This window comes from Phragmites australis, chromosome 1 (assembly GCF_958298935.1).
Source record: "Phragmites australis chromosome 1, lpPhrAust1.1, whole genome shotgun sequence".
Lineage (NCBI taxonomy): Eukaryota > Viridiplantae > Streptophyta > Magnoliopsida > Poales > Poaceae > Phragmites > Phragmites australis.
In genome coordinates, this window is record NC_084921.1 from 43,946,676 (window position 1) to 43,964,309 (window position 17,634).

The window sequence follows — 17,634 nt, forward strand, 5'->3', positions numbered from 1 at the left end:
TGAATTACAAGCCCGGGTTTTGCGAAATCGATCGGCACGCCGAAATCCACACGCCCACCCCAGCGAAAGATTGGACGTGACCATATCCAACCCGGCAAAACGCCCATCGTTTCCAGGTTCACAAATCACAAACTAATCACAGCACCGAACGATTAAAAACTGTGCCTCTAGGGCCCAAGCTCCGGTCTATGTGACGGAGCTTGCAAACGGTCCACATGACCTTCACATACCCTCATGATTATGGCCTATATCTTGTAGACAGAGCTCCTCACTTTTAAAGATCTATTTTCCTTCATAATCAATGTGACATCCCTGTACGCGTCCTCTGTCTATATATGGATCGAGGAGGACGGAGTAGCACACATATCTGCTCGCGTCTCTGTGTGTTTTCTCCTCCTTGGGATCATAATCATAGAGCGGTGCGTGCCAGCAGGACAGGAAGAGAGCGGAGACGATGCTGGAAGGGAAGGCGATGGTGGAGGACACCGACATGCCGGTGAAGATGCAGGCGCAGGCGATGTCGGCGGCGTCCAGGGCCCTCGACCGCTTCGACGTCCTCGACTGCCGGAGCATCGCGGCTCACATCAAGAAGGTAATCGTCCCATCCTCAACCTGTCAACCATCTGCTCTCGAAGATGGAGACTCAATAAGCGTACAAGTGGAGATGAATAAAAAATAAAAACTCGATTGGATGGATGGCTGCAGGAGTTTGACACGATCCATGGCCCGGGATGGCAATGCGTCGTGGGCTCCAGCTTCGGCTGCTACTTCACGCACAGCAAAGGAAGCTTCATCTACTTCAGGCTGGAGTCGCTCAGGTTCCTCGTCTTCAAAGGGGCAGCAGCGTAACAGCTAGCAATCACGGCCTTATTCTTGTGCCGCTCCGGTCTTGATGTCGACGAGACGGCAGCTAGTGTGAATGTCAAAATGTACTCGCAGGATAAGATGCAACGCAGTGGGAGATTGCAAGTAGGGTGTGGGTATTTATTATTTTTTTTTGGAGAAAATACGCATGCGTATATGAAATTCATACGGATGAATTGATTCAAAATTGGAATGCGAATGAATTGTTGAAATTATAGGGGATCACGGTAAGGAATTCTTGGCAGCAAGCAGATCCAATAGGATCAGACCTGCACACCGCAGTCCATATTTGTAATGAATTTTTTAAAAAAATAAGCAAAAAAAATTCCGACCTGCCGGATTCGAACCAGCGACCTAAGGATTCATCTGCACATACTACAGTCCTCCGCTCTACCAACTGAGCTAAGGTCGGATGCGTTAATGTATCTCTTGGAATTATAATATTCTGTGATTTGTAAGTTCTCTCATGCGTAAACGAGACGGCATACATCGATCGTATTCTGTTATTTCACCATCTCCTCGCTTTCATCTGCATATTTTACGCATGAAAAAGTCATTTTGATCCAAGAGCCCTTACTGTAGTAGCACCAACGTTCAGTATTTGCAGTATGGATTCAAACGTAGAGTTCAGGAACTGGTTGCCGATAGACTGGAGGATGGACCGACAGAAAGTGAGGTGGATATATATTGATGGCGTTATTGGTACCTGCAACTGAGGCCATTCAATGAAGATGTACGATCTTGCTGAACTGTGGCTTCGATTGCAGCAACTATTAGCCAGGGACATGTTACGTGAAGATGGCATATTCACATTCCAGACAGGCAAAGTTGACCAGATTGTCTCTTGATTTGGTACGCGATACTAGTAAGTTGTTTGTCTAGAAGTTTCTAGCTACATCCCCTGACATAGAAGGACATCATTTGGAAATTTTGATGCATACAGCATACCAACGGATGATGAGGCTGTGGCGTTCAGCTGGTACGGGTTCATCACGGAGAGTTCTTTTACACTAGCCACGTTCCTCAGAGAACTAGTATACTCTCTTGGGTTTCATGCACAAACAAATTCGACAATCCGCTCACGCTCATATCTGTGTGGGTGAACAAGTAGAGTAGACCACGTATCGAGCAAGAAGGAGCGAGAGAGCTTCTTCCTCCTCTTCTAGTTGCCACCCACTCCCCGACCGCTCAATGCCGGAAGCAGGGAGGCTAAGAATGGCACGCGCTTTCTAATAATAAAGCGAGTGCCCCTCCATAATTATACTCCCCTTTTCCCTTCGCCACCAGGACAAGACGGATTGATGATGGAAGGAACCGAATTCTTGGATTGCAGAGACCCACAGGAATCATCCATTCGGAGCTAATCATTCGACCCCGTCTTTCTTTTTGGTTTTCTCTCTGCGCGCGCATAATCTTGGCTCATCCTTTCCGGCGACATTGCGATTCTCGCGCTCCGCTCGAGGCCCCGAAAGTTGCACCCTTTACAGGTACGCCGGCATCATGGTGATCTTTCTCTCTCCGTTTTCATGTCCCGCCATCGAATCCTTTTTGCTGCCGTCGTCATGGGGGTGTGATGATTTGACGGAAGATAGATGGCGGCGAGCGGCGGGGCGCAGCTGGAGCGGCGGAGCTCGGTGCGGCGGTCGCAGAGCATGGTGCTGGAGGAGGATCGGGGCCTGCCGGCCGACGAGGAGCTCATGTTCAGGAGCCAGGGGTCCAACAACGAGCCGCCGGGCGGGTCGCTCAAGATCGGCGCCGTGCTCGACAAGGACAGCGCCGCGCCCAAGTCGCGCCTCGCCAAGGATGACCACGGCGGGGGACATTCCGGTAAGTCGAGATCGGTCGGTCAGCCGGCCGGCGCGCGTGTAACTGCGTGTACGCCACGCGATCTTGGACCAGTGCGTCGAGTCTGTCACACTTGCGCTTCGCGCGCGGCTCCGGTTTCGACGAGGCGTCAGACGCTTGCGTGTTGCGTTGCATGCAGAGATGGAGCTGATGAAGGAGAAGTTCGCCAAGCTGCTACTCGGGGAGGACATGTCGGGGTCCGGGAAAGGGGTGCCCTCCGCGCTCGCCCTCTCCAACGCCATCACCAATCTCGCAGGTGACTGGCTACTTGCCAAGATTGTAATCTCTGTGGTGAGATCACCAATTTTCATCTGCGCCGTTCATCAGCTTCTGTCTTCGGCGAGCAACGGAAGTTGGAGCCCATGGCCCCGGACAGAAAGGCGAGGTGGAAGAAAGAAGTCGGCTGGCTTCTGTCCGTCGCCGATCACATCGTCGAGTTCGTCGCCAAGAAACAAGTCCTGGACAACGGCACCGAAATGGAGGTTGGGCAACCTCTGCATGCCATTGCCATTCCCAGATCGAGCATCTTCCTCTCCGGTTCTAATATTCTGTTATCTGATTCTGCTCGTCGCAGGTGATGGGGACGCAACAGAGAAGGGATCTCCAGGCGAACATACCAGCGCTGCGCAAAATCGACACGATGCTTCTGGTAAGCGCCGTCATCTTCCGATCGATATCTCGACGCTTACAGAATTTCTTGTCTACTGGCTGGAAACTTGAAAGGCTTACCACTGGATCGGCACACGCATTACTGAAAGTCTGAAACAGTCTGGAGTCCGGAGAAGATGTTAACTCTCTGGTCTTCACCGCGAGCAGGATTACCTCGACAACTTCAAGGACCGCAACGAGTTTTGGTACGTGAAGCGCGACTCGTGTCCAGATAGTGACAATGAAGGGTCGCAAAGGTCAGATGAGAAGTGGTGGATACCGATCGTCAAGGTCCCTCCGAACGGGCTATCCCCGTCCTCCAGAGGCTGGCTCCAGCACCAGAAGGAGCTGGTGAACCAGGTGCTCAAGGCGGCGATGGCCATCAACGCCAACTGCCTCATGGAGATGAACATCCCGGAGACGTATCTAGACACTCTCCCCAAGGTTGAGTGATCACTACTCACGTCCCTTCTTCACATGATCAATCGACGATGCACAAACAGTTTGTCCAAACTTGCTCTGAGTTGGCCATTGAACTGATGAATTGTTTTCCTGGGCTGGCTTGTGGCAGAACGGGAGGGCGAGCCTCGGGGACGCGCTGTACCGGATCATCACGGACGTGGAGTTCGACCCGGACGTGTTCCTGTCGACGGTGGACCTAACGTCGGAGCACAAGATCCTGGACCTCAAGGACCGGATCGAGGCGTCGGTGATCATCTGGAACAGGAAGGTGCACAACAAGGACGGCAAGTCGGCGTGGGGCTCCGCCGTCAGCCAGGAGAAGAGGGAGCAGTTCGAGGAGCGGGCGCAGACGCTTCTGCTCATCATCAAGCACAGGTTTCCCGGCATCCCCCAGTCCACCCTAGACATCGCCAAGATACAAGAAAACAGGGTGAGGATGCACAACACTTGGTGGTTTCTGCTAATTTTCTTGGCGATCTTGCTCTGTCAGCTGGAGTAATGTATTGCCTTGGCCACTAGGACGTCGGGTTTTCACTCCTGGAGAGCTACTCCAGGGTCCTGGAGAGCGTGGCCTTCAACGTCATGTCCCAGATAGAGGACGTCATCGACGCCGACAACCTCGCCAAGGAGAAGGCCAAGAAGAACGCGCCGCCAGCGGCAGAGGAGGCCGCGGAACGCCATGAACCCCAGGAGGCAGGCGAGGAGGAGGATCAAAGCATGACACTGCTGGACTTCATGGGCTGGACCGGCGACGCCGAGGCGAAGAACGACGACAGGTCGCCCCCGCCGCCCCCCGAGCCGCCGGCGCAGGACGACGGAAGGCTGATGAAACTGCCCAACATCATGACGAACTTGAAGCAGACGTACATGGAGAAGCTGGACTTCCTCGGTGGGCATAGAAGCCCGACAGGTCGCCATTAGAGACGGCACGGGGCATAGAAGCCCGACAGGTCGCCATTAGAGACGACGGCGCGGCACGAGATTTTGAATGTATCGTGTGCAGTAGTGTACATATATATGTTGGATCAAACTAGGCTCTCGCTTGGGTAGCCCGTCGTGTTGACTATTTGACTTCCTGATTTTGCAGACTGGCGAGTACGATTCCAACGGGCAGACTAATGTATCAGATGATCAGATCTAGAGACATCAATAAATAGAGAAATTTAGAGCTCATGACTTCCAACGTACAGATGTGAGATAGTAAATAATCAAGCCCTGAACCTGCTAACACTGGAAATACAGAAGCATGGCAACTGCTGTATCCATTTTCCAGCCATAAACTGAGCCCAAGCGGCACCTTTTTTGGAGTAAAACAAGTACCAATCAGCACAGCTACAAAGCATTGCAAGCACAAAGTATATTCTAGAATCATAATTTTGACCCTTAGTTACCACTTGAATAAGCAGTAAGACATACTATTACTAATTAACAAACCTCTGAACTGAGGAAAAATACAGCAGCCAAAGTGCAGCTTCACAAACTGAACTATTACTCCTACCGCTGCAAGATAAATAATTATCACTGCGGAGTAAAAGCATTACATGTGCATCTTATTAAGAGATCGGAAAACACCATAATCTTTAATCCGTCAGTACAAAACTGCCCCAATAACAGAGTCGAACATGTGTATTACAAGGCAAATTACAGGAGGTCAGCCAGTAAATACCACTAGCTGAATCCTTAGGACACTGCTGTAGGCGTTTCAGATTTTATTCACGGAAGGCGCGATGCTATCATTCACAGCTGCGTAACTGCAGCGTGAATGGCATCTGCAAGATGGGGCACAGTCTTGGTGCTCAAACCAGCCATACTGATCCTCCTGCAAGAGGGACATATATACCAGACAGCAGTGTCAGTTGGGACTTCCCTCATAAGCTAATAAAAACTAACCTTAGCCGCTAGATCAACGTTGGATAGCTGATCAAGGTTGCTGAAAAGTATGATCTTAAAAGTACTTCTGAACCGATCACAAATATGATACTGAAGACCTCCAAACATAGCCCCTTTAAGTAGTAACTAGCTTAAAAGGTATAAAAATACAGCTACAAACTTATGTAAAATGGTTGAATTAGACATTTACCCATCGGATGTCATGTAAATGTGGTATTCTTGCCTCATGAAGGCCACTTGCTCGCTCTTGAGCCCAGTGAATGTAAACATCCCAATCTGCTTAATGATGTGGCTCCAATCTCCAGGCGTTCCTGCATGATGTTAACAAGAGTTAGCACTTTTGTGATAGGGCCAGGATCTGACTGGCGCAGCCCAAATATACCATAGAGCCTTTTAAATATGATAAATCTATACAAACACTGCCAGCACAGCTTTATCAGTGCACGCCAAACACTACACATGGATTATGAAGATTTTAAGCTGGGGAATTTGATAAATTAATTCTGAAGGTGAAAAAAGGAAGCTCTATTATTGTAAAATCGTTGCTGTCTTGCTGACAACCCAAAAGATTTTTGTTACTACTATAACCATCTAGCCGCAGTAGAACTGTTAACTTAGAGCAAACGTATTAAGAGAAAGAAGACCAATGGCACCAAGTTGCATAGTTGCAATAAAATATCAAGCAAGAAATGGTAAGAACATTTAACCAAATTGCCAGCAGAGAGGAAACAGGAGTAGCCAGAAACTAGTACCTCTGGCTTTCAGCGCATCAAAAAGCTGTTGCCTCATGCTAATTATCCTATCAGCCATGGCCTTCAGTTCCACAGTCCATTCGATGAACATCTCTCTAACAAAGTCAGAAATATAGTCAACAACAGGGATTAAGGACTGCATGTTATTCTTTGGATCCACCCATAAACATGGCATTGCAACAAATCTCATCTACAGTAACAAGAATAATACCTGTCCTTGAGTATGGTTGCCACGATAGAGGCACCATGAAGAGGAGGGTTTGAATACATAGGTCTAATCACAAGTTTGAGTTGACTTTCAACCCTAACAGCTACATCTGCACTTCCACAAACCTGAAACATGAAGTTGCAATGAATATGACCTTCTGAGGCTCATACACTAGTAGCACTTTACAAAAGAAAGGATGCTCCATAAAAGTTAATCCCGATGGATATCAATCTAGAACAAGTATCTTCTTTCAACAATTAACTAATGAAGGCATAAAAGTCATGCCCTTTTTAACAGATCAGAGATCTTTGGAGTCATGCAATTTGTAACTAGTAAGTATGTAAAAGTCAGAGTGTTCTCTTACTCTCCTCTGTAACTTTGCATCATTGAAGACTACATTGCTACATTAACAAATATCATTTTAGTTTCGAAGACAAGACAAAAGAAATCAATCCTAGCTGAAGGCTAAAATTGTACTAGTAGTTAGTGGCTACAAGTGATTGCCAAACTCAACTGTTCACTGAAATATACTTCTTTCTTATTCCCCATAACAAACCGATAAAGACAACAAAGGCAATTCGATAGTCCACTTAAAACTTTCGGCATCAACATAAATCAAGTGACAAGTAGGAAATAAAGTCAAAAAGGCAAATTTCACGTACAAAACAGGATTTTCTAGGCACCAATCAACCCTATAACATTAAGCTCAGAGTTACATGTTTGTAAGTTATATTAGTTATCTATAAAGACAAGGGGAGGATGACCCTGGTTTACATGTTCACCAGTAATATTGTAATCTGTGAACAGCAGAGGAAGATGCCCGCAACCTTGATCTCCAGACTGAGAACTAAGGTAAAATCAACATGAACTAGAAGGAAGATCTCTTACAATGCTTAAAGCGCCAACACGCTCTCCATACAATCCCATGTTCTTGGCGTAGCTTTGAGCCATGAGCAACTCACCACCATCAGCAACAAACATGCGCACTGACTGGGCATCTTTATCAAGACTTCCACTAGCAAAGCCCTGTCATGTGTACAAACATTCAACAAATTTGTGGCCGGTGATGATATCAGACAGCCAGCTGTGTTTTTCCACAGCTATATCAGCATTACTTTGCAAGGTGAAATCAATTTTCAGTATTAGGTAGGTCAGTTATGTACTTGATAAGCACTATCAAAGAATGGAAGCAATGATTTCGATCTCATCAGCTGCCTCATCTGTTCCCACTGATCAATGGTAGGATCTACTCCAGTAGGGTTGTGGGCACAAGCATGAAGCAGTACAATTGAACCTGAAGGAGCGGAACTGAGGTCTTCTAACAGTCCTGTAAAAAGAAGAGAAACAAATCTTGGATAAATAAGACAGGTCCATGCACCTCCTACCACAATCCAATGAACATATGTGCACAATCTTGGAATAAGTATGCATTGCACAATATTTTTTAGAAGAACATGGAACTTATAACACACTTGTGAACTTGCACATGAAACTCATAGACACTCACATCATCAGAGCAGATCTACTCAATCTAGCATGAAATATCGAAGTTAATACCTTTGAAATCAAGTCCACGGGTTGCAGGATCATAGTAGCGGTAGCTCCTCACAGTCAAGCCAGACAAGGTGAATACTTTTGGGTGATTTCCCCAGGTTGGTTGTGGGATGTAGATAGTGCGCTGGAAGATATGTGTATGATTTAGCAATCATGCATTACAGTCAAGTGTAGCAGCAAATAAAAAAAAGGAGTCAAGTATGGTTCTTTACTTCATGATAGTGTCTTGCAAGGAATTCACCTCCCACTCTTAAAGAACCAGTTCCTGACAAGCATTGTACTGTAGCAACCCTGTTCTCCTGGATAGCAGGACTGGAACATTTGAAAGAAAATAATAGTTTTCTAAATTAGTAAAACTAGGATTAACCACAAGTAGCTAGGAAATTGAAGGAAAACTGTATTAAGTTAAAACAATTTTAAACTTCAATATGAAGACCGCACAGTTGACACATAAATATCATCAACGAGAGGAAATGGGTGGATAAGTCACACAGAAAAATACCTGTCAGCACCGAAGATAAGCTTAGCGCTCAGCTTATTGAATTCAGCCAACCCAGTGATTGGTAAGTACTCCTTAATACGTGACCTAGCCATAGCAAGGAAATAAGTGTAAGATAAAGCTCCAAAGATCGTAAGTTTCCACAGACACTTTTTCACATGCAGAAGATAGTATACACACGATAAAAGTAGGACACATTGCAGTGCTTGCAAAACGACAAAGTATCCCTCGCAAAAAATTGAAATTGGCGTCAACTTTCCAGGTGCATCTACAGAGAAATGATGGGCCAGGTAACAACAAAAAACCAGAAGGCAAATCGATACCCGCAACTGCAAGATTGACTACATTAGCTAATTCTACACGACAGTATAATAGAGCGGACCCAGTGTTAAGCAGAGGAAATAGCTCAAATAGTTGAAAGAACTAGGTACAATAAAAAGATCACTTACAATTACAAGCACAAGACACGAGTCAATAATTAATCTGGTGAAATAGTTAGTATTAGTCAAACTAAGATAAGATGTGTATTATCCAGAGTTTTTTTTTAGATGGTACTATCCAGAGTTTAGATCTAGTGATTAGTTAAATCCGATATTTTTTTTCACTTGGTGGGAGCCTTAAATTTCAATTACTTCGGAGGCGACGAACTCGTGCGAATCATCTGATTTCGCATCAAACTTACGGATTATTTATCAGCATCTGCTCGGCGCGCCTGACCACATTCAGCACGAGGGGCTTCCCTTCCTGCTCCGATCAAAACACGAACCGGAGCGTCAAACCCACCTCGAATCCAAAACAAAAATGAAGAAAAGTTCAACAAAAAAAATCCCCAAAACTCGTCTCACCTCGGTCCGGTAGGCCCCGACGCCGAGGTTGACCTTAACTGGGCTGGGATCCTTGTTGTACGCGACCGTCACCTGCGCCAGGAACCAAATAAGCACCGATCACCCCGAGCAGATCCACGAGGCCCCGCGATCGCGTCGAAACCCAGCGACTGACCGGCAGGGGAACAGCCGAACAGGGAGTGAGATCGCCGGGGGAAGGAAGGGGAGGCGAAGGAAAGGGCTTACCCCGAGGATGGGGTCTTCCGGGGCCTGCGCGAGGGCGGCGAAGACGGAGGATCCCTGCGACGCCATGGTGGGAAACGATTCGAGGGTGGCGGGGGTGTCCGCTGTTCTTCGTGGGGAGGAAGGCAGCAGGTGGCGCACCAGCGTACTTAACCTGCGGTCGGCGCTGGGTTCCTGCGCCGCGCGCACGTTAGCGGGTTCCATCTGGGCGCGCCGCGGCGCGTGCGTGCCCGGTGTGGGCGGGGGAACCGAGAGCGAGGGGGACGTGGGGAAAAGCGTGCGCGACCCGGGTGCGCCCGCCGGGTCGCGTATAAAACGGCGGGCGCGGGCGCGGCCGGGGGACTGACGTGGACGGCTGTTTTCGGTGAGCACCCGTGGCGGCGTGTGCGCACGCGGAAACTTGTTCGGTGCCGTGGAGGCGTGGGGCAGGCGTGGCAGAGTGATATTTTTGTACCCATTCTCGTGTGGCCCGAGCGGTTTGTTTATTATTGCAAGTACAATTAGGGACATCAACAGTTTAGAAAAGAAAAAAAATCTATATTTGACGTGGACGAATAAAAAATAAAAAAGAAAGATATTACCTATTAATTAACATACGATATAAAATATCAATCAATCATTCTTATAGATATTATTTTGTCTATTATATGGATGACGTCTATTATTTGTGATCTTAATTTTTCACATATCATTTAACAATTAAGTGTTATTTAAATTACTTACAGTCAATTCAAATAATAACATATATATGCTGCACATGCCCTTAGACGATCCCACACCGGTACATGCTGCACATGCCCTTAGACGATCCCACACCGGTCTCGGAAAACGTAACGTGCCGGCAAGGGCAAGCTCCATGATGTGCGGTTTTGTTATCGAGGTGTGTGCGGGTTGCACGTTGGGTACACCATGATCAAATCTGTGTAACTATTTTAGTTTATTTGTATATTTATTTGGCATAGTAAAAGTATATATTTAGTTCAACGGAGTACATTCTGAGTCTTATGATAGAAAAAGCAAAACTTCATCCATATGTATGCCGATATTATTTTTGCCGAAGCTCTAGTCCGTGCACAAGGGGCATACACGATTGGGAGATCGACGTACAGAGCGATCCGGTGGCCGAATCTGTTGAAGAGACCGGTAATGGTCCGGTCTCAGTGTAGAGATTGGGAGATCACGTCGTGCGGTGGCCGGATCCGTTGAAGAAATTGGGAGATCAATACTGAGCTCACAACGAACAACAAAGTTCACTATTGAGTTTGTGACACGATTCTACACGTTCCAACATCCAAGTATGTATGAGATCCTTTCAGCTGTACACATCCTGCGTCTATATGTGTTCTGTAGGAAGATTGCATCGTAAATCCTTATGCAAACAAGATTCGAGTCCGCTTGCACGACGTGACATCATCTTCGCGCGCCAAACCTCCCGTGAATTAGAAGTCCTCGCACCTCAGTGCTTTCTTGATGTTGCTCAATGTGCAGGAGACCAGGTCCGTCACGGTCTCCACGGAATCCGGTGGAAGCGCGTCATCCGTCGGCGACGAGCTGGACAGCACCTGGAACGCCACGGTGACCAGCGACCCCGCCGCCTCCGCGGTCCTGTCCTCCTTCCTCGACGTGATCACCGCGGGCCTGGAGTCCAGCCCGTCCGGCATCACCGCGAGGCCGCACGGCAGGACGGCAACGCTGCTCGAGTCGTGCCCGTCGATCACCGGCTGCAGGATCGCGGCGTCGATCGGCGCGTACGCGACGATCGACTCGCAGGGGTTGGTGCAGCTGTCCTGGAGGATCCACTTGCCATTCTGCTCCGCCGCGGATGATTTCGCAGCCTGAGACATCCGAAAGCAGCAGTGTGATCGATCAGATTGGTTTTCCATCTGAGATTAGTTGAGCTTCTGTTGCCAACGATCGAGCTGAAACTTACGTAGGCCGTGACGCGGTTGCCGCGGTCCTTCCCCTTCGCTAGATTCACGCAGCTCTGAACGGATCGTCCAGGTAGCATCATGTCCCACTGTCACGATTTGACGAAAAAGATCACGGCCTACGTGGTCATGCAATGCAACGATTTGATGAAAAAGATTCACTCACCTCGTGCCGCCGTGTTTCATCCCTCAGGAAGTCGAAGAGAGCCGTCGGACCCACCGGCAGCCAAGCCGACAGCACGGCGCAGGAGATCAGCCCTTGCGGCTCACCAGGGTCGTCGCCGGCGTTCTTCCGGGACGTCACCCGGATGTCGCAACCGGCGTCAGCATTCGATGCCTTGCTCCATGCCAGGTCCCGCGATCCGCCGATGCCGCGACACAGGCTCGATGTCATCCGGTGCGCGAGTTTCAGGACGCTCCTTCTGCCTGCGAGCGTGGGAACCCCTGCGCAAGCGTTCTCCTGTTATAAGCTGGCCATCAGCCATGCGGCATACGATGCATATCAGCAGCGGTCTCTACCACTCGAGTCCCTCGTCGGAATGTTGGTCGCCACCGAGAAGACCATCCTCTCGCACTGGAGCTGGAGCGCCGCCACCCAGCGCCTCGCGCCGAACGCCAGGTCGCCTGCGGTCGCCGTCCGGTACATCGACGGGACCGTGGCCTTGCGGCATGTGGTGTGCTCTACCCAGGTCACCTGTTCGCACATGACACATGAATCCTTAGCCCTTGCACAGAGCAATTTGGTCCAAAAAACGGCTATTACTTTTTTTTTTTTGCGAATAAAGAGGGTTCTTTATAGGTTACTCAAAATTTGATTACAATCGTAAGCAACTACATGCTCGACACACACCTTCCGTTCACGCCATACTACGCTATGGCATAATAGATAGATGAGGACACTATGTAAATTCCGGGACGTCATTAACATGCAAGGGCACACCGAGGCCTTTCGTCAAAGAGAAGAAATCTGTTCGAAATAAAGAAATCTGTTCGAACTGTTCGTGGAATTGTGTTACCTTGCAACGGCCGTTGGTCTGCTCTTCTATGATGCACCCTGAGGGCTTCCTCAAGGACTTCTCCGTCGACGACGTTTGTGCAGCAGGTTCAACCTTGTCAAAGGAGAAGTCCATGATAGCCCATTTATCTGTAGCAAGCTTCTTGCAGTGGCGAAGGAAGTAGAGCTCTCTTGCGGGCACCATCGGTGTCAGCATCTGGAGCTCTGCAAACATCTGAAGGCAGCAAACGGTCAGAATTTACATAGATCATTCTTCTATCAGGAGGAGATGACAACATGTCTTGGATTACCAATTGCACGACGCCGTCTTGGTCATCGTTATCGCCTGCATGGATCACACCCAGCGTCGACGCTTTCGAGATCATGGAAGGAAACAGCTCCTTCCATTGGTTCTGCATAAAAAAAATTCAGAGATGCAAATTAGGTGACTCGTGCACTGTGTACATTCACAATCTCCGCACACACTGAATTACTGAACATTATATAAAAAAACTGAAGTAGTGAACAGGTTATGCGAAGATTGATGGTATACCACATCCATGAAAGCACGCACAAGCTGCGTCGTGTCAAGGTACACAACCCCGGTTTCTCTGGACGCCTCAACCGACCACCCGGCCAGCCAGTAGCCGGAATCGTCGTCGCACCGGAAAAGCCGCACGTACTCGTCGTAGTCCAGAACGTCCCGACCGGTCTCTACGCTCGGTACCCAGAGCGGCTCCCCGGAGGAGCACATCGTCGTCAGCTCGTCCAGCGCGCGGCCGGTCAGCTTCAGGATCCTAGTCTTGTCGTGGCCCAAGGCGCCGCCATCGACGTAGCCGTCCAACGAGCTCCTGCTGTTGATCTGGATGGTGCGCGCGGAGCACGACGGCAAGGCCGGGGAGGCAAGCTCATCGGCGGCGGCTTTTCCCAGCGTCCCGCGAAGCCTCTCCATCTGAATGGCACGGTGTTCCACTTCCGCTGTGTCAGTGTTTGCAACCACGTAGCAGAGGCCTAAGATTTGGTGGTGCATGCATGCAAACCTCGGCTTTGAGCCTGGTGTTCTCCAGCCGCAGCAGCTGCTCTCCGGTGACCACGGCGGCGGCGGTGGCGTCGCTGGAGGTCGCGACGCCACAACTCGGACAGTCTGACGATTTCCTGATGAGCTCTCGCATGGCGCGGTTCTCCTCCTGGAGCTTCTCCAGCTCGGACTTGAGCAGCGAGTTCTCGTGCCGCTCCTGAATTGCCTGAACAAAGTAAACCCAAAAGTTAGCAGTAGCCATGCAATCGGTGGCTCATTGATCGGCAAGCATGCGGTGGCGGGCGACTAATCTACCTTGATCTGAGTTCGTCGGTTCTGAAACCAGAACTTGACTTGGCGTGCAGAGAGGCCGAGCTGCTTGCTGAGCTGCTGCCGCTGCTTCTCATCTGGATGTGGGGACTCCTTGAATACCCTGCAGGTCATTTGATCAGAATCCAAAACACCTCAGCCAGCGGGCCAACAAGAATCTGCAGGACCTTTCGTTTAGTTCGGGTGGCATAAGGTATGTTTTCCTCGAGTGAATACGGTTTTGATCCTGACAACTGTATGTGTTCTGCTAGTGTACTTTTTCTTAGGCCTTGTGTGCCTGCTGGGCTTGAATCTTTCTAGCCCATGTGCCCTTATCAGGCACCCCTAACGTCGAAAATAATCTATGAGACCTGGTTTTGTGTATTTGCGATCGAAACTTAAATTATAGTGTGACATAAGACGATTTTTTTCCTCACACATGATTTTCTCTAATTTTATCATAAGTTTTATGATAATTTTTATCACATGTCACATTATAAATTAAATCTAGATCACAAATATACGAGACTAGGTTTTATAGAATTATTCTCCCTCTAACGCCCTTATCCCTAGGCCGGCCGGCCCAAGGCACACCTCTCCGTGTCTTCCCTAAACAAAACTCGTGTCTTTTTGCATGCACGGATGCGTTTCACCCATGGCGAGCTCAACTTGAGCAACGTCGTCGATCGTGACTCAAGAACGTCTGTGACAATAGATTGCAAAGGGGAGGATAAAAACTCACGCTTCCATGATCCTAATCTGTTCAGTGGTGTGTCTGTGGTAGCTCTTTCTCTTCTTGTTATCACCCCCACCGTCAGGACCGCCTTCCTCCCAGGAGGCACCGCCGGACTGGCTGCCGGCTGGTCCCGTGTTCTCGCTGCTGATCTCCACGGCGTCGCCTGGTCGCAGGCCGCCTCTAATCCCGCCATCTCCCTCGTCGCCCTCTTCCCCTTCCTCTCTACCCGCCGCCGCCGGTGCATTCCCGGCGAATGCACCCGCCTACGCAAAGAAAACAAAGCGGACACATGTCAAGAAACCCACGAAATCAAGCACGAGAACTCGTACGTATATCCATGCGTGCACGGTGCATGCATGCGCTATATGAATATGCGAGGAGGTAGGGTCGATCGGCCGCGACGGACAAGTGAGAGGGAGAGCGCCGGAGCTGGGAAGAAGTCCTGGGTGCGTGGCTGGCTGGTTCCCATGTGCGGCCCGGCCGGCAACGGAGCTAGCAGCTGGAGACCGAAACGCCTATGCTAGAGAGCGCAGCGTAGATGGAATAGCCGATGGATTGCAGGCTCGAAGGACCTTTCTTTTGTAGGGTTGAGAAGCTTTATCGATTGGCATGAAGAGGAAGCGAACAGAGAAATTACGTGAGCGCGAGATCTGCAGGAGGCTTTACGACTAGTGGTACTAGCTACCTCGTGTCTGCTTGCAGGAGAGGCAGAGACTGGCAGTTAGGGATTGAATGGTGGTTATGTGCGCAGGGTACGTGTGCAGCGGGCGTTGCTTCTTGAATGAGATATGATGATGCAAACGCATTTGAAAGTGGCTGCCTTGTGGCCAGAGCCAGCTACTGCTCGGCGTCGTGCCGTCGTAGTTCTGGAGATCGCCCAGCAACCCCGAAGAATCTCGATCCCCTCTTGTTGTCCCTGTTAATGCATGATACGGTCTATTTCACATAAACATTAGCTCTAACAACAGATATATCTTAATTGCGGAAACGTGAGCACTAACTGTTTGTCGGTGACGCTATCGGATAAAGATGAAAGGCGTGAACACGTCGGTATAGGCGTAGATGAGTTGGAGTAGATCATTGGTGGAGCCGGTGTGTAGTCGAAGTAGTGGTGGCTGGCTCGGTGAGATCGATGTTGATGCAGAACGTCGGGAGAAGGCCGGCAGTGGCGTCGGTCTTTGCTCCGTTGACAACGCCCTAACGATCGTGTTAGAGTTTTGAGATATTGGGAAGAGGCTAACCCTTGCGTCCAAAAAAGGATCATCACGTAGGTGCCGGCTCCCCCTTATTTATTGTTACGCTGCACGGAACGGGACCGAAACCAAAAGTTGGTTTCCGCCTCCGATCAAGACGCGTGTAGGTGGGTCTAGCCCCTTAGGACTCGGTCTGTTTGTTAGCCGAGATCAACCAACAGTCCCGGCCCAGTGGAAACGAAGAACACCGCCTGCTCTGCTGCTAGCTATAACAAGATCTCTATTCGCATGTTTCAGCGCATGCGTTCAATCGTGCAATACTACAGAACAAATTTGATCTGATTTTTTGGCTGCGTATGTTCTTTGGAATGCTGTGCTAAGTAACTGACAAATAAAGTTAAAATGTGTCTTGATTTGTATGTGATGAGTCATTGATAATGTTGAATTTGAAATAATTTTGGTAGGCATGAGTTTGTGTGTGATCTTATTTATGACTAACTATAGTTTGAATTAGAGTAAATTGTTTCAGAGCCTAGTAAATTATGTCTTACCGGAACATCCGGTATGTAATTTTTTGACTACACCAGATATTCCGGTGTTACGGTGAAGTGAGCATTGAAGTATTTTCAGCGTTGAAGAAGAAATGGAAGCAAACACTGGATAGTCTGGTGATGGACTTTGAGAGTGCCGGAGTATTTTCTGTAGAGAGAAAAAATTTTACACCAAGTTTGATTATGTACGCCAGATAGTCCAGTGTTGAGATTATGAATACCGGATAATGCACCAGGCATTTTGTTTTAGAGATGTTGCAGAAGGATGGTTCGGTGGATTGGTACGTGCTGGATTATCCAATGATGGATATGAGATCACTGGAAGCTTTCATCGGATCTTTTCTTATAGAGAGAAAAAAAAATTCTGGAACAGATAGTGTTATACTTACCGGATGATCTGGTGTTCAGGAGCAGAACACACCGGAACATCCAGTGTTCACGTTTTGTACAGGATGTGCTCTGAGTTGAAGTTTTTAATTTTGTGTTAATCTGAAGATGTTTTGGAGTGTGGAGAAATATGTTTGCTTGTTTCAAGGTGTATAGGTGACGGATGGAACTTGACGGTCGACGGCGTGTGATCGTGGCTAAGCGGGTGCTTGGTGCTGGATGATCAAGGAGGGTCGGACGGAGTCAAGGGTGATCCTAGCTGTACGCATGAATGTCAAGCAAAACATGAAATGAAGGATGAAGATGGCATGTTGACAAAGTCAAGTGAATGGGGATACTAGAGCAAGCGACAAGGTGGCTCGAGGAATCGAGATCGGGAGAGACTTGCCGGCGGTCAAGATTGCAAAATGAAGGACACGTGTCATTATCGAAGCGCTTGCTTCAGGTGGAAACAAATGGCGACTAGTCACGCTTTGAGAAGCATGCTAGGGTTTTACGGTTTGGTCTCAGAACCGTGGGAGGATTGGAGGAGTACGTGGCATCATCGTAAAGCTTGCATCGAGGAAAAGTCAAGTCGTGAAGGTGTCGAGACCGTCTGATGAATAGAGAAGAAAATGGACCAAAATACCCACGATAGTAGATAGGAGTGTACTACAAGAGAGAAGTATTTTGTGAAAAAGTTAGAAAACTTGGAGGTCAAGTTTTCTATGCTTGTAAATAGAGGGGTAG

General features: G+C 48.7%; 4 protein-coding genes and 1 non-coding gene across 5 annotated transcripts; 2 read left to right on the top strand and 3 right to left on the bottom strand.

Moving 5' to 3' along the window:
* The first annotated feature begins 269 nt into the window (after positions 1-269).
* Positions 270-1,195, top strand: LOC133889714 (uncharacterized). The gene is made up of 2 exons (XM_062330175.1): positions 270-592; positions 706-1,195. The coding sequence occupies exons 1-2, from the start codon at positions 455-457 to the stop codon at positions 847-849; spliced, it is 282 nt and encodes a 93-aa protein (XP_062186159.1). The 5' UTR covers positions 270-454; the 3' UTR covers positions 850-1,195.
* TRNAY-GUA (transfer RNA tyrosine (anticodon GUA)) lies at positions 1,191-1,276 on the bottom strand. The gene is given in 2 exon segments: positions 1,191-1,226; positions 1,240-1,276. It is a non-coding gene; the product is annotated as a tRNA-Tyr (tRNA).
* A 524-nt stretch (positions 1,277-1,800) lies between these two features.
* LOC133921284 (rop guanine nucleotide exchange factor 9-like) lies at positions 1,801-4,914 on the top strand. The gene is made up of 8 exons (XM_062366096.1): positions 1,801-2,351; positions 2,453-2,691; positions 2,849-2,965; positions 3,037-3,191; positions 3,284-3,358; positions 3,526-3,801; positions 3,929-4,249; positions 4,339-4,914. The coding sequence occupies exons 2-8, from the start codon at positions 2,457-2,459 to the stop codon at positions 4,738-4,740; spliced, it is 1,581 nt and encodes a 526-aa protein (XP_062222080.1). The 5' UTR covers positions 1,801-2,351; positions 2,453-2,456; the 3' UTR covers positions 4,741-4,914.
* A 389-nt stretch (positions 4,915-5,303) lies between these two features.
* LOC133921292 (aspartate aminotransferase, cytoplasmic) lies at positions 5,304-10,075 on the bottom strand. The gene is made up of 12 exons (XM_062366108.1): positions 9,793-10,075; positions 9,568-9,639; positions 9,405-9,466; positions 8,726-8,809; positions 8,436-8,535; positions 8,227-8,347; positions 7,833-7,996; positions 7,558-7,695; positions 6,673-6,794; positions 6,462-6,556; positions 5,900-6,020; positions 5,304-5,638 (listed from the first exon to the last, which is right to left on the bottom strand). Exons 1-12 carry the CDS (start codon positions 9,991-9,993, stop codon positions 5,557-5,559), a joined length of 1,362 nt encoding a protein of 453 aa, XP_062222092.1. The 5' UTR covers positions 9,994-10,075; the 3' UTR covers positions 5,304-5,556.
* A 1,153-nt stretch (positions 10,076-11,228) lies between these two features.
* Positions 11,229-15,243, bottom strand: LOC133885181 (homeobox-leucine zipper protein ROC9). Its single transcript, XM_062324849.1, has 11 exons — positions 15,181-15,243; positions 14,781-15,037; positions 14,045-14,162; positions 13,752-13,955; positions 13,265-13,663; positions 13,023-13,124; positions 12,734-12,946; positions 12,237-12,411; positions 11,884-12,161; positions 11,720-11,806; positions 11,229-11,624 (listed from the first exon to the last, which is right to left on the bottom strand). Exons 1-11 carry the CDS (start codon positions 15,241-15,243, stop codon positions 11,229-11,231), a joined length of 2,292 nt encoding a protein of 763 aa, XP_062180833.1.
* Positions 15,244-17,634: the final 2,391 nt, after the last annotated feature.

Excerpts from the sequence above, each read along its gene's own strand:
- LOC133889714 (XM_062330175.1), top strand. The coding sequence starts at position 455 with ATGCTGGAAGGGAAGGCGATGGTGGAGGACACCGACATGCCGGTGAAG. Across the intron at positions 593-705 it reads TCGCGGCTCACATCAAGAAG|GAGTTTGACACGATCCATGG; the intron begins GTAATCGTCCCA and ends GGATGGCTGCAG.
- LOC133921284 (XM_062366096.1), top strand. The coding sequence starts at position 2,457 with ATGGCGGCGAGCGGCGGGGCGCAGCTGGAGCGGCGGAGCTCGGTGCGG. Across the intron at positions 3,359-3,525 it reads AAATCGACACGATGCTTCTG|GATTACCTCGACAACTTCAA; the intron begins GTAAGCGCCGTC and ends CACCGCGAGCAG. Across the intron at positions 3,802-3,928 it reads ATCTAGACACTCTCCCCAAG|AACGGGAGGGCGAGCCTCGG; the intron begins GTTGAGTGATCA and ends GGCTTGTGGCAG.
- LOC133921292 (XM_062366108.1), bottom strand. The coding sequence starts at position 9,993 with ATGGAACCCGCTAACGTGCGCGCGGCGCAGGAACCCAGCGCCGACCGC. Across the intron at positions 9,640-9,792 it reads CGGAAGACCCCATCCTCGGG|GTGACGGTCGCGTACAACAA; the intron begins GTAAGCCCTTTC and ends TTCCTGGCGCAG. Across the intron at positions 6,021-6,461 it reads TGATGCGCTGAAAGCCAGAG|GAACGCCTGGAGATTGGAGC; the intron begins GTACTAGTTTCT and ends AACATCATGCAG.
- LOC133885181 (XM_062324849.1), bottom strand. The coding sequence starts at position 15,243 with ATGGGAACCAGCCAGCCACGCACCCAGGACTTCTTCCCAGCTCCGGCG. Across the intron at positions 12,947-13,022 it reads AAGACGGCGTCGTGCAATTG|ATGTTTGCAGAGCTCCAGAT; the intron begins GTAATCCAAGAC and ends TGCTGCCTTCAG. Across the intron at positions 11,807-11,883 it reads ATGAAACACGGCGGCACGAG|TGGGACATGATGCTACCTGG; the intron begins GTGAGTGAATCT and ends AAATCGTGACAG.